Source organism: Lepidothrix coronata, unplaced genomic scaffold (assembly GCF_001604755.1).
Source record: "Lepidothrix coronata isolate B3197 unplaced genomic scaffold, Lepidothrix_coronata-1.0 Scaffold3, whole genome shotgun sequence".
Lineage (NCBI taxonomy): Eukaryota > Metazoa > Chordata > Aves > Passeriformes > Pipridae > Lepidothrix > Lepidothrix coronata.
The window spans coordinates 897,857-911,426 of NW_016690183.1; the positions used below are offsets into that span (position 1 = coordinate 897,857).

Genomic DNA, 13,570 nt, shown 5'->3' on the forward strand with positions numbered 1-13,570 from the left:
AGAATAGAAAAGTCTTTAATCAATGTGGGATGCAAGTTACTGCTGTCATCTACTACTGAAATGAAAATTCCGGTGTATATGGGTGCAGGAAAGATGGTTAGAGAGCCTTGCCACAAAACAATTCTGTTCTTTCCCTTGGCCTTTAGTTGCAGCATGTCTTCATCAGCTCACTTGGGCTGTCATAGCAATGATTCAGAAAGCCAAGGCTGAAGAAAAGGCTAGCCTTAGTGATGGTACTACCCCTCCAAACTGGATCCCCTCCACCACCAAGTAGTGTGACTTTGTTCATTCATTGTCCAGTCTTCTTCAACAGCTTGAAAGACAAAGTGAGTTGCACTTTGACTTTCTTTTGTTTAAAAAGAAAAAAGGTATCCAGGAAAGTTTTTCAAGATAATGAAAATAATTTAGGCCAAGCAGTGTTTGATGACATTGCTGCTTCACATATACAGGTATGTGAATGCTGTAGCTGTGTGCTTCTGCTTAACTGTTAAGGAATATAGAGGATTTACCATAAAATGATAAGGTATTGACTGGGGATCTGTTAAAAGTGTGTATGACCCAGGCTCTATATTTAGTAGCAGTTTAAAGCTTTTTAGGAGGATCCCTTAGTTTAGTGTGAACAGAAGCTGAAATGTCTCTTGTCATTTCTTTTGGACACCTCAAGGCTCCTGGTTACGGAGCCATTCTGCCAAAAAGAGGCTGTCCCAAATGTCTGGAAGGAACTGCCTTGCACTTAAATAGCAAAGTTTTGGTGTACTACCTGGCTCCTGGCTCCTTCTGTTTCTGGGTCTTAAGGAGAAGCATTTAAAATAAATCCTTCAAGTTATATCAGTCTGTTTTCAGGGGCAGTGAGGAAAACACTGCTAGGAAGTTTTATGTCTGAAATTCATTAATAGCCAATCAAATTCCAGATCATACAGATATGGGATGTATTCCTGAGATTCAGGGAACTCACACCTATGCAGACAGTCTAAGAGCAGCAAGCAGCTATGCTGCTATCAGTCATATTGTAGTTTCTGCTGTCCTTGTTGGAGCTCTGATTTTTATAACGTATAGATGTGAGGGTATCAGTATGTGTAATCTCAGATATAGGGACAGATATATATTAGATATATGTTGCAAAGGTTTCAGTGCAGAAGAGCTGAAGAGCTACTTGCAGAGTAAAATAAAAAGGCTTAAGCAAGTGGTTTAATACACATTTAGTGTGTTGTGCTTTTATACCATATCATGATATATAATGCAGTCTGTATAGAGACTGAAAAATATTATGTGAGGCTTCATGATATTTTACAAATCAATTTTGCAACAGGAGCTATGCAGATTCTCTCTTATGCTAAGACTCAGTCTTAAGGGGTCAAGTACGGTGCTGTACTACAGCCTGAGCTAGCTTTATGATTTACTTAAAATGTCTGATATGCATGCTACATAAGGAAAGCATAAAATCATGAAATTATTTCGATTGGAAAAGACCTTTGAGATCATCAAATCCAACTGTTAACCCAGCGCTGCAAAGTCCGCCTCTAAAATATGTCCCCAAGTGCCACCTCTGTGAGTCTTTTAAATACTTTCAGGGGCAGGGAGTCTGCCACTTCCCTGGGCAGCTAGTTCCACTGCTTGGCAACAGTTTTAGTGAGGAAATGTTCCCCAATACTCCATGTTGAGCTCCCCTGGTGCAATTTGAAACAGTTTCCTCTTGTCCTGTCACTTGTTACTTGGGAGAAGAGACCTACCCTCACCTGACTACAACCTCCTTTTGGGTAATTGTGGAGAGTGGTAAGGGCTCCCCTGAGCTTCCTTTTCTCCAGACTAAACACCCTCAGCTCTTTGAGATGCTCGTCATATGATTTGTGCTTCAAATCCTTCACCAGCAGCCCTTCTGGATGTGCTCCAGTCCTCAGTGCCTTACTTGGGAGGCAAAATTGAATACAGGATTCGAGGTGCAGTCTCACCAATGCGAGTACAGAGACACTATCACTGCCCTGGTCCTGATGGCCACGCTATTGCTGATATAGGCCAGGATGCCACTGGTCGCCTTGGCCACCTGGACACACTGCTGGCTCATGTTCAGTAGCTGTCAACCAGCACCTCCAGGTCCTTTTCTGCTGGGCACTTTGTCCCAAGCCTGTAGCACTGCCTGGGGTTGTCGAGACCCAAATGCAGGCCCTGGCACTTTGACTTGTTGAACTTTATTCAGTCAACCTCTGCCCATCGATCCAGCCTGTCCAGACCCATGTGTAGATCCTTCCTGCCCCCCAGGAAATCAGCACTCCTGAATAATTTGATGTCCTTCACAAACTTACTCAGGGTGCACTTGATCCCCTCATCTAGATCATTGATACAGATATTATTTAACAGGACTGATCCCAATGCTGAGCACAAACAGTTTAAAAAAGAAGTCATTTTTTTTAACTGATCTATTGTAGTATATCTCTCTCCTTTCTAATCTTGCAACATTGCCTATTTGCTCCTAATTGTTTTTCTGTTTTTAATCTAATGGTATTACAGCAAGTAATGCCAGATTTGTGTGGAATATACAAAATTAATTTATGTTTTAAAAATTATTTGTATTAGACCTCTAATGTTAATGTTGTTACCTTTGTATAAGAGGCCTAATGAAAGGAGGCATCTGACCTGATAAATGTGATAATCACAAAGAAACATTTTTAATAGGAAGCAGTTATTGTTACTCTGAGAAGAATATGCTACATTTCTTGTCCAAAGCCGCTTGTTTGACATGTTCTATTTGTATTTTGCACTATTCTGTGTTTTCAACCTGTAGGAAATTCATAGATTAATTTTTTCATTAATTATTCGCCAGATTTCCTCCTGAGTTTTAAATTCTACCTGTGTTACAACATGTAATTATCTGTACCTAGGTTGCATGTGGCCCTTGAAAAACTGCATGTGCCACAGGCACTATAGCAATACAGGGTTGATATGCATTTTTTTTTTTTGCCATACATATTTAAGTATAAATGTGTGGGATTGACTTCTCTTTTAAAGTTACATTCATTGCCTTGGTTTTATGCAAAGTGCTGCGTGTACCTTCTTTCATTTTCTTTTATATGCTTACGTAGTAGACAAAATTTAGAAAAACTAGTACAAGAGAGCTATTGGTAGCAATTATAAGCAAACAAACATGGTTCTAAGGCTCTCCTTGGAAGTATCATATAGATAACAGAGAAAAGTAAATAAAAACGTATATAGTGGACAAAGCACAAAGGTATATTATATTCCGTTTTCCTCACCAAATAAAATATGAGAGGTGGGGAACTAGGAAAAATTAAAGGGATCACCTGTGGATTGATTTTTATTTATTTAGATCTTAATATAATATTGTGCTTAAATGAAGTAACTTCTGTTTTGTTTTATTTTTATTTCTTTAGTGACAGTTAATAGAAGTTACCAGGCTCCAAAAGTCACTTTCTGTGAAGATTTAACTTTCCACGCACGTTGAAGTTAAAGTATTTTAGTTGTTTCTTGACCAATAATTTTAAAATTATTCCATGGTTTTTTTCTAGATTGTGAATAATACATATATCTGTGTATAGTTTATGGCTGTTTCAAGAAAATAGGGGTATGTCAACGTTAGGGGGTGTAGCCATAGGAGATTTGGTACAGTTTTGGATACTAATAGGACCCAAATATCATCCTCAGTATTATCTTTAATAGAAAGAAGTCCTGAAAATAAAAAGACCATATCTCAATTACTTTGTTTATTTTAAAATTAATACTACTGTGGATACTCTTACTGTATCTGGAGTTTTGGCAGGATTTTGGTTTTTTGCTACCAAACTTCTACATATACAGAACTACTCAGGAAATTCAAATAAAACTACTATATAATTTTGATTCAAAATCATACCTGAATTTTATTGGGCACAATATGACTTTGTTCACAAAATTGTCTTTGCTAGCTTCATTAGGTCTTAATTGGTTTTCACTGAGTCGTGAATGGTAGAATGTTTCTGGAATATCTAAATGTATTTGTCAGCCTTTCTCAGTGAAGGCCCTTGCTTATTGGCAAATTTGTCCATTTTGACAAAAAAAAAAACCCAAAATCAAAAACCTTTACAAAGGGACCTAATGTCATTACAATTTGGGAAAAAAATGGGATTTAGAAGTCATGTGAATATGAATGTTTAACCTAAAACACTGCAGTTGTTTTTGAAGGAATAAAAGCAGAACTACACATTTTACTGTTTACACATTTTTAATGTGTAGTAAAAAGCAGTGTGGATTCTGCAGTGTTGTGTTATTTAGTTGTTCTGAAGCTGAATTGCAGAGAAGTGCCACCCTGGCTCTTAATGTAATACATCCCCAAGTTGGATAGAAATTGCCTTAGGTTTGCCTGCTCTAGGGTAACTAGAGGTGTGCTGAGGTTCAGAGACAAGAAACTTGGTGTTATTGTGTTCGTTCAATACCTATTCTCTGCAACAGCCTTCGAATACCTATATTAACATACTGTGCCTAAATATTTCACGTTAATTGGTTTGCTAAAAATTAGTGTTACTGATGCAACAGTGTGCTAATGCTACGTTGGATGCTGTTCTGTGCATTTTCATTAATAACTCGTGGTTTTGAATTGGATTAAATTGAGAAGGGTTTAAAAACTGGTGAATTTAAAATGGTTTTGTTTGTATAATGAGTTTCTTGAAGTCCTCAAAGAATTTCTGAGAAATTATAATATTATCAGGCACTGAAAATAGCTTTTGGTTGAGTAAGCTTAGTGTCTCCTGGTTTTACTGTGCAAAAATTCTTGGACTTTTCAGTGAAGTCCTGTTGGAGAGTTTTTTAGTTTCAAAAGCAAACTCACTGTTAATAGGCTGTCATCATTTTTAGTGTTACCTCAGTGTCCATACTGTGCTAAGTGATAACTGCTAAGAAAATATGTCCTTTAAGACAAAAGACATCAAGTGAAGGAAGTCAGAACAGAATACAATCTACAAATTTTAGAACTAATACTAAAAGAAGTATGTATAGCACTCATTTTTATTCCTATGTAATTCTTTATTCGTCTTAACAATTTAAGCATGCACACAATATCTCACTGTGTGCCAGAAAGCTGTCTTGGACCATAGGAGTCATTGGGCAGATGTTATTTCTCTAGAGGCTAGTGGTGCCAGCATTCTATTAGGTCCATCAGCATAAAGGGGTTATGCTCTCTTCCACTTAGCAGTGCGTGCTGGAAAGCTAGAGTAATTCCTAAAATGCCTTGATGCTTTGAAATACATTTCTCCTCACTGCTCAGCAAGAGAATCTGGGGTCTTTTTTCCTTTTTTTTTCCTTATCTTTAAATTATATTTGAGATTATAGTTAAATGCATATAGAGAGTTTTTAGAACATCAAAGCCAAGTGACACACATGCTTATAAGAGATGCAAGTGAAGATATGAAGTGCACTTCAGCTTTGTGAGACTTTTCTGATTTAATCTTACTGAAGTACAGTTTTTCCTATCTGAGTGACTTTTGGTAGAGCAGCCACGTGGATGTCTCTCTGTATCTGCCGTGTACTGGAGACTGCAATGCTTAAATAGAGCATTCATCTCAGAATTCATGTCTTGGTAGCCCAAGCCCAAAAAAAATGTAGCCCAAATACCTCTTGAAGTGGTATGGTGAGCAGTTTTCATCCTTCAGTTAATCCGCTTGCTCCTGGCTGGAGCAAATGTCTAGCTGTTCTGAAATACAGTAAGTGTGCTTGTGTTTCTCTTGTCAAGCTAGACAAGAGAAACTTGTACTTGACTGGCTAACTAGCAGGTTCTCCTCCATATGGAGGAGTCAGGTTCTCCTCCATAAGAGGAGAACCTGACTCTGTTTCAGTCTCAGGTGTCTTGCTTGTTTTTTTATATTAACTCTGAAAGTTAATAGACATGCATAATACAAATACAGGTTGCTCAGTATTTGCTCTGGAGTGAGTAAGATAGGGTAAAACTGTAGTTAACCAGTGTGAGGCAAGTTACTTCCAGTATTTTTCTTCTCATATTGTAGTATTTTCAGTAAAAAGAATCTGGTAGTCCTCCTTCAGTTGTCTGCCCTTTTTTTATATATATTGGCATGTCTGAAGAGAGATGAAGTTAGGCATGATATTGCAGAACTAGTGAGGGTCTATCACGAGGTAGAAGGATGGTTTTAGTACGAAAATAAGAGGTAGTTAAAGTACAAAATACAATCTTGAATGGACAAGAATCTTGTATCTTTTTGTGCTGCAACATGCATTGTCTTCTGCATACAAATTCAGGAAGGTGGGGGTGTGGAATAAATTTTTTTTCAGTATGTGTCAAAATTTCAGGTATCCTCACAGTTCTAGGTAAATGCATCTCTTTTTTATGTGACGGTGCAATTCGTGGCTCACTGTTCCCTCCACTGTTACCTCAGGTAATTCACAGTCTGTTGCTGTGATTGCAAGATGAAGATGAAAACTCTTCGTAGCTGCTCTTTTGTTTATGGTGTAAAGCAGCACGTCAGGACTGTTGAAAAAGGTCTGAAGTGCATTAGCAGTATTTTGACCTTGAACAGTTTTGAGAGTCATGTTACTGTAAACCAGTTGCTTAACTTGCTACTGTCCTACCTGTTCTTTTCAGTATTTCTGTTAAAGCAGAGTCAAGAGAAGTGAACATGTGCTTATTTCTTACTCACTGCTCCTCTGACATGGTGGCAGGAACATGGGGAATAGCTAAAAAAAATTAGCATTTAAATCTTTTAGAACAAGGTGGCATAGAGTTTTGAGTTGGAGCGTTTAATTTTGGGAAGAGCAACGTGGTTAAATTTATCTCTTACCAACATGACTGAAGACTTTTTTATTATATCATAGGAATACAAGGTGCAAGGGTAGTTAATTCTTGTATGATGTAGACATGATAATATCAACAAATGAATGTGCAGACAGAGTGAACTGGAAAAAATAATTCTGATTTTTGCACTTCTATGTATAGTCAGTAAAACTTGCTGCAAATTGCAAATTTTCTACTAGAGAGTTACCCAAAGGTTATTTATTGCTGCTGGCAGGCTCCAGCCCCATTGCTATCACATGAGGGTGCATTTTGCTGCTTCAGCAGTTCTCTTCTTGCAATAGACCCTCTGTAGCTACATTTTGGGAAGGACAACAACCTCATTGATTGGTTGGGAAAAAGTTGACAAATATAATTGTACTAACCTAAAGAAAAAAGGTTGTTGGGTTTTTTTTTAAAAAATGATGATCTGAAGAGGTACAAAAATATTTATAAGTTCACATCATGAAGAAAACATAGGTGATGTTTGGTTGTTTTAGCAGACAAAAATTGTGATTTGAATAGTGATCTGTTCTTGTTATACATTACTCTTATCTGTACAAAAGTAGTAATGTAATTATGTCAAGAATCTCCACAAAGTGTTGCAATCTGTCTCATGCAAAATGCATGATATTGCATTTATTTGTATTGCAATATCTTCTAGAGGTCTGGGATGGAGCCTGAATTTCTGATGTGATATGTACTCTACAAACACATAACAAAAGCCTTGTTCCAAAATTTTGGTGCACGTAGATTTAAGATCTATTTTTTTCAGGTATCCTAAAAAGAGCTTCTAGTTTTATTTTTTTTGTTATAACTTTCACTTTGCCTAATATTCACACTGATTATGGTATAAATTTCCTTTGCAGTTTACGTGTGAACTTGGACATGGGTAAGGCAGCCTATGGGTGGATGATTATGAAAGATGACAATATTCCTGGAACAGTTGTTCGAACTAGCACCATACCAGAAGAGTTGGGACGATTAGTTTATTTACTAACGGATAAAACAGGTATATCAGGTTACAATTCTGAAATATGATACTTTTATAAAATTTCTAAACTTTATACTGTATTTGAATATGCTAACGTAAGAGTAGATTTGGACTACTGATTTTTGTTTTTCAGTAAAGTTTTAAGCATGTGCTTGAGGACTTTGTACCAGTGGCTTAGGTAGGCCAGTACTTACATGCTAAAGTCAGTATTTGGTAGTAATCTGATTTATTGCTGTGGGAGCACTCCTTCTGTAGTAAGAGGACGCTGGATTGCATGAGAAAGAGCACCACATATCTTACTCTGAAAAGACTCTGGAATAAGGAGTCACTCAGGATGCTGTTTTATTCTGCACTTCATTTCTACTGCAATATTGTGTGATAATAACAGTTAAGAATAGCCTTTGAGAAAGCAAGTAATTTCCAAAACAAGTCATAACACCAGCTTCCAAAATTAGATCTGCTGTCATTATGAAGTTAGTTGCTGTTTAAGTTACAAAGGCCAGTTCTAGAGCTGCTGAATGATTTAATTTTCAAAACTGTAATCTGTTACTCTACCTCACCTGGTATACTGGAACCTGCAACCTTTACCAGGATCAGAAGGTAGGTACCAAGTATGTGAAGTAGTAATAGCTTGTGTTATGCTTTCTTGGTTCTTTCTGAGATTGAATAAATCATTTCTGGTAGATCTGCTGGGTTTTTTAAGGAGCTGAACTTTTGAACTGAGAAAGTTGTTTCCCAAAAAGCTGAAGAATTCTTTTAGTGGTTTGAAATAGAATATAGTTTAAAATCATGAGAAACTGTTGGGAAGAGCAGAGGTTGACCTCTGTTATACTGTTCAGAAAGCATAATACACAGTTGATATCTCCTTCTGTTTAAAATAGTTCCACATTTTCTCCCATGCTGAACACTTCCATTACTGCATATTTTGAAGTGAAATGTAAATGTAATATGTTGTCCCATTTTTAAAACACATTTTCATTTTTTTTCTATAGATACGTATGTTATCCTATACATGTCTGAATACTGTTCCTCTATTTTGTAAAAGATGAAGTCAACTACCACCTTTCTTAGTATGTAGAAAAGTGTATTGCTAATTATAGTGTGGTAATCCTTCAAAGCAAGTGAACAATTCTTTTAACAAGTTTTATTTCAGTTAGCTAATGATTTCTATGTATTTGAAACTACTTAAGGATTTTAATTGCACCCTTCATCATGATAATTTATGTAACTTTGAGTGCTGTCACACTGAAGACTTGAAATATGTAATTTACAGCATATGTTTGGAAAAAGAGAAGTATGTTCTAAAATAATGAATTTTCAAAACAATGTAGTAGCCCAGAACACTACTTGCCCAGAGTACTACTTTGTAAGCAAAGCCAACATCTACTTTTTCAACTTTGCTGAAAGAGATTCCAGTTACCGTACTAACCTGAAAATACAGTTCAATCTACTTACAGTCAGACTGCACTGAAAATTTTAGGTCTTGCTTAATAAAATACGGTTTGCTCACACAACTCTATGATGCAGGGATTATATTCTGACTTTAGTGACCAGCTTGTATTCTGAGGCATAAGAATCAGTATATTATCTTCTTTTCCACAAGCTATAGGTACCTACTACCCTGTTTGAGAATTAGAAGATTGTTTGAAAAAAAGGAGAAAAAAAAAAGCTACCGCTGTTCTGCTTCTAGGAAAACAACCAGTACACAGTGTAAAAACAAAGTTTTTCTCCTTTAAAAAAACCAAACACCCAAACCACAAAATCCCCCATAAAAATTAGTGATACTGGATTTTTCAAAGCAAAAATATCGTGTTATATCCATAAATCTTTGAAAGGGTACATTTTATTGACTTGCATATACAAAGAGGGAAAACCCTCTTATGCTTCTGATGGGTTTTTTTGTTTGTTTTCAACCTACATCATGCCACTTACAGTCACAGTAGATTTGTTTAAATTTAAGAAGCAGCACTTGTATTCTGTCCTTTCAGAGTGCATACTTAAAAGGGGCTAAATAGGGGGCTAAAAGGGGCAACTGTTAAAAGGCTTTTACCAGACAATATGTTTTATATAGTTTGGAAGATAACTGGCATTCAACCTCAAAGGCTTTTCAGAAGACTAAAGTCTACTGAGCTCTGGTGAAAAGTCTGAATTTGTACAGTAGTAATGTAAAAATGAAGATAAAGGCTGTATTCTAGGGCAACAGTTCCAGAGTGTTTTGGAAAGAAACAGAATCAGCAGTCTCACCCTATGACATTTTATCCAAGTGCTAGCTGAAAGCTGATGTAAGTGAAAATAAACCAGTAGACATCACCAGCTTCAGACCACTGACTGTGGACTTGCAGAGATGGGAAACACTGGTCTATTTTATTAATCTTAAATGCCCTGCAAATTTTAAACTATTCTCCATTCTGGACAAACACATCGACTGTGTACTTTTTACCCAAGTATACTGGTAGCTACTTCCAGTTTCCTTTCCTGAATACATTTTTCTCATTCTGCATTTATGATAAATGTGAAATGTACCATTTGGTAGTGAGCAAAGTCTGTAGAGTTAATCCATGTTTGACATTGCATGACTATACACTGTTCATGAGAGCTGGCCTCAAGACTTTCTTGTTTGAATTTTCCTAGTCATATAAACCAGTTGATTCTGTTGTTTTGCCCACTTAAGGCCTGGCTGTCATATGAGAAAGAAGAGAATCAGTTTTGTAGCTATCTGTCCAAGTGGGTGCTACCTAAAAGCAGCACTAAAAGGCTGGTTTAGTTAAATGTAAACAGGTGACATTTTTCTCAGAACTGAAAATGAAAGGGAATCCAGAGAACCGTCTGCAGAAATCTTATATTGTGGTCCAAGCTTCGCTGGAAATGATTGAGAATTAGTTGTTGAGTCTAAGGAGCATTGCATTACTAACATAATTGCAAGGTAGTCCTTTGTATGATTGTAAATTGGGTTTGTGCTTCATCAATAAGCTTTTTGACAAGAAGCGTCCATCACAGTGGCTCTCTCATTTGCCACAGTATAATAGAAAATGAAGTATCCCAATAATTGCATTATAGTTTCCTTATTGTGGGACAAGAAAGCAATGTGGTATAATTAGGTTTGATTGGAGTGCATGTTTCCGGTAAGATCTGAAATTAATGATGTTGCTATAGTGACACATCTGCGGCCACCAGTGCGTGAAACATAAAGTAATTCATTCGACAAGAGAAGACATCTGTTAACTGCAAGGATGCAGAGCATATTGACACTGACCAGAAATACTAGACGTTATGTGATAAATGAACAAATGATGCTGAAACAGGAGGACAGATAATTTGTACTTAATCTGCTGGGAGAACTTTAATCTTCTCACTGGTTGCATTTGACAATGCCATTGTTTAAAGAACAATGCTGCAGAGAACTCATAAATTTTAAAACTTAACTCAGGGTGCAGCCTATTAAAGCAATACATTAATTCCTTTGTTAGGGAGTTTTTATCTTCATGTAGAACAAAGCCATTACTAAAAACACCCACTAAAACAACAGGTTTTTTAGGACTTACATTTTAATTATAGTATCCATTACCCATAATGCCATGTTGTTTGGACTTGAATCACATATAAGTTTGATAGAAAGGCATCATCCGTTGTGGCGAGGGCCAGGGGGAGGGCATTTTTCGCGAGCGTGATAGCTCATCTTCTCTAGGCATTCAAATCATGAAAGAAAAATAAAGATATTTGGTAATATTTAATGAACATTTTTGTTGATTAGTATGTGGCAGACCTTCTGCTGTTCATAACAACTACCAGCGTGTTCAGCTAAAACAAATGCATACAGTCTTCCAAACGTAGTTATTTACTAATGCATGCACTTGTATTTGAGTTCTGTAATTAACATTTTAGCGGGTATTTGGACCAAATGAGATACTTACAGATGTAATGGTTGAGCAGATGCATAGAGCAATGGGATTCTTGATTTTTCTGGTAAAGCCCTGCGTTAAAGGTTGGTGTATATGGGCTTTTGTGTCAAATGTGCCTGATATAATGTACTATTAGACAGTGAATTTCAGTAATTTTTCTGAAAATTAATCTTTTTATTTTATGCTCTGAGTCTTTAGCTCTTCAACATAAGCAACTATAGAGAAAGATTAATTAAAAAAATGCTGATGGAATAACATCTTTCCCTTTACTTAGATATATATATACGCTACTGCTTTCATACTTCCTCTCCCTCTGATTTTTAGTACCACTGGGTTTGCAGGGTGAGTAGAGCAGACTATGAATGGAACATGTTGATGGACAGATCCTACAGGAAGCTTCCAGACATAGACTCACAGAAAATCAGCCAGAAGAATCCTCACTTTGTGTCTTCTGTTGGACTCTCATAGACTGAAAATACATCGTGTATCCAGTGAGCATGGATGCCACTCTTATATACTAGTATTGTGCTTGTGGGAGGCAGGAAGCACAGAGAAAATATATACTAATATTCATAACTGTGTTACCTGTTACCTCTACTGTTACTGTCTGGCCAGGAAAGAATAAACATAGCTTAGCTATCTTTTCCCTCATTCTTAATGGGCTGTACTGGGATTTATTTGGATTGAGGTTTTGTGGTGGTTATGTTTATGGCCTCTTTATAAGTGGAGCAGCTGAGTGAGCAGACCTATTCTATATATATTTACCATGAGTTTTTTCATCTTCTTTTTAGATTCTGTACCAGGTTATATTTTTTCTAGTGTTCACAGAAAGAATTTGTATCTCCAGATTTTTACCAACAATCTAATTACTAGGATTGCTGGACCTGATCTCCCTAAAAGTTTCCATAGAAATGCTCACATTTACCCTGACTTTTTATCCGTTTAAGCAAATGCTTCAAACAAAATACTTATATTTTATGAAAAGTTACCCTCTTAATTTCCTATAAAGTTATTAATTCCTCTACTGTATATATTTTCTTGCTTTTTCTTGTTTTGAACTTTTTAGATAGTTGGTATTGCTCCAAATTGCCATCTAGTAATGGCAATAATAGGATCAGAAAGATCTGCATCTGCTTCTCAAAAAACAACAACAAAAAAAAATCTCTACTGCTCTGTTGTGAATCACATCTGTTGCCACCCAGGGAATGATGCCTTCAGGACTTTTTCCTTAGAAATTAATTTCCTCTTTGCCTGCTTTACTCTGTGTTTAATGATACAATTGTAGGGGGGAAAAAAAAAAAAGCTCTTGGCCTCATTAAAGAACACACTAAATTTTTCTCTAGCAGTGCTATACTAACTTTTTTTGTCAGGCTATTTTCCTTGTGTGGTACCTCCATTTCAGAGCAAAGTTCAAGAATGTATAATAGTAGTAGATTATATGTTGACTAGCATAATTTCTGGGAGCTTTTCTAAAATAAGCGTTTTTAAAATTTAATAACTCTTTATATTAGCGATGTCCTGAAAGAAATTAAAAAAAATATTATTAAAAAAAGAAGGCTCTTTCACTGTTCTGTAGTACTTACCACCTTGAGCAGACTACAGAGCTTAGTTTTCAGTTGTTTTTCTTGTTCAAAAAGTACATTAGAAAATCTGCCTCTAGATATTTGAAGGGTTTGCATTTTGGGACAGAAAGCAGAAGTTGTGTTGTTTTGTCAAGGGATATTAGTTTTCAACTAAAACACTTAAATTTTAAGACAGAACGGCTGCTGGAGTTATAACATGATTGATTGACACTATATAATATCTGAACAAGTTGTTGGGAATGTTTCTGTCCTATTTTGACCTTTCATTCATTAGAAGAATTTAGAAGTAAATTCTTAATTTGCACACGTGATGAAACTTAATTTCCAT

General features: G+C 36.3%; 1 protein-coding gene across 4 annotated transcripts in view; it reads left to right on the top strand.

Moving 5' to 3' along the window:
- Window positions 1-13,570, top strand: part of ATP9B (ATPase phospholipid transporting 9B (putative)) — a 158,868-nt gene that overhangs the window by 109,519 nt on the left and 35,779 nt on the right. For all 4 annotated transcript variants that reach the window (XM_017822238.1, XM_017822254.1, XM_017822247.1 and 1 more), the window contains exon 13: window positions 7,636-7,778. In XM_017822238.1, the coding sequence (XP_017677727.1) occupies window positions 7,636-7,778 (143 nt within the window). The remainder of the gene's footprint in view (window positions 1-7,635; window positions 7,779-13,570) is intronic.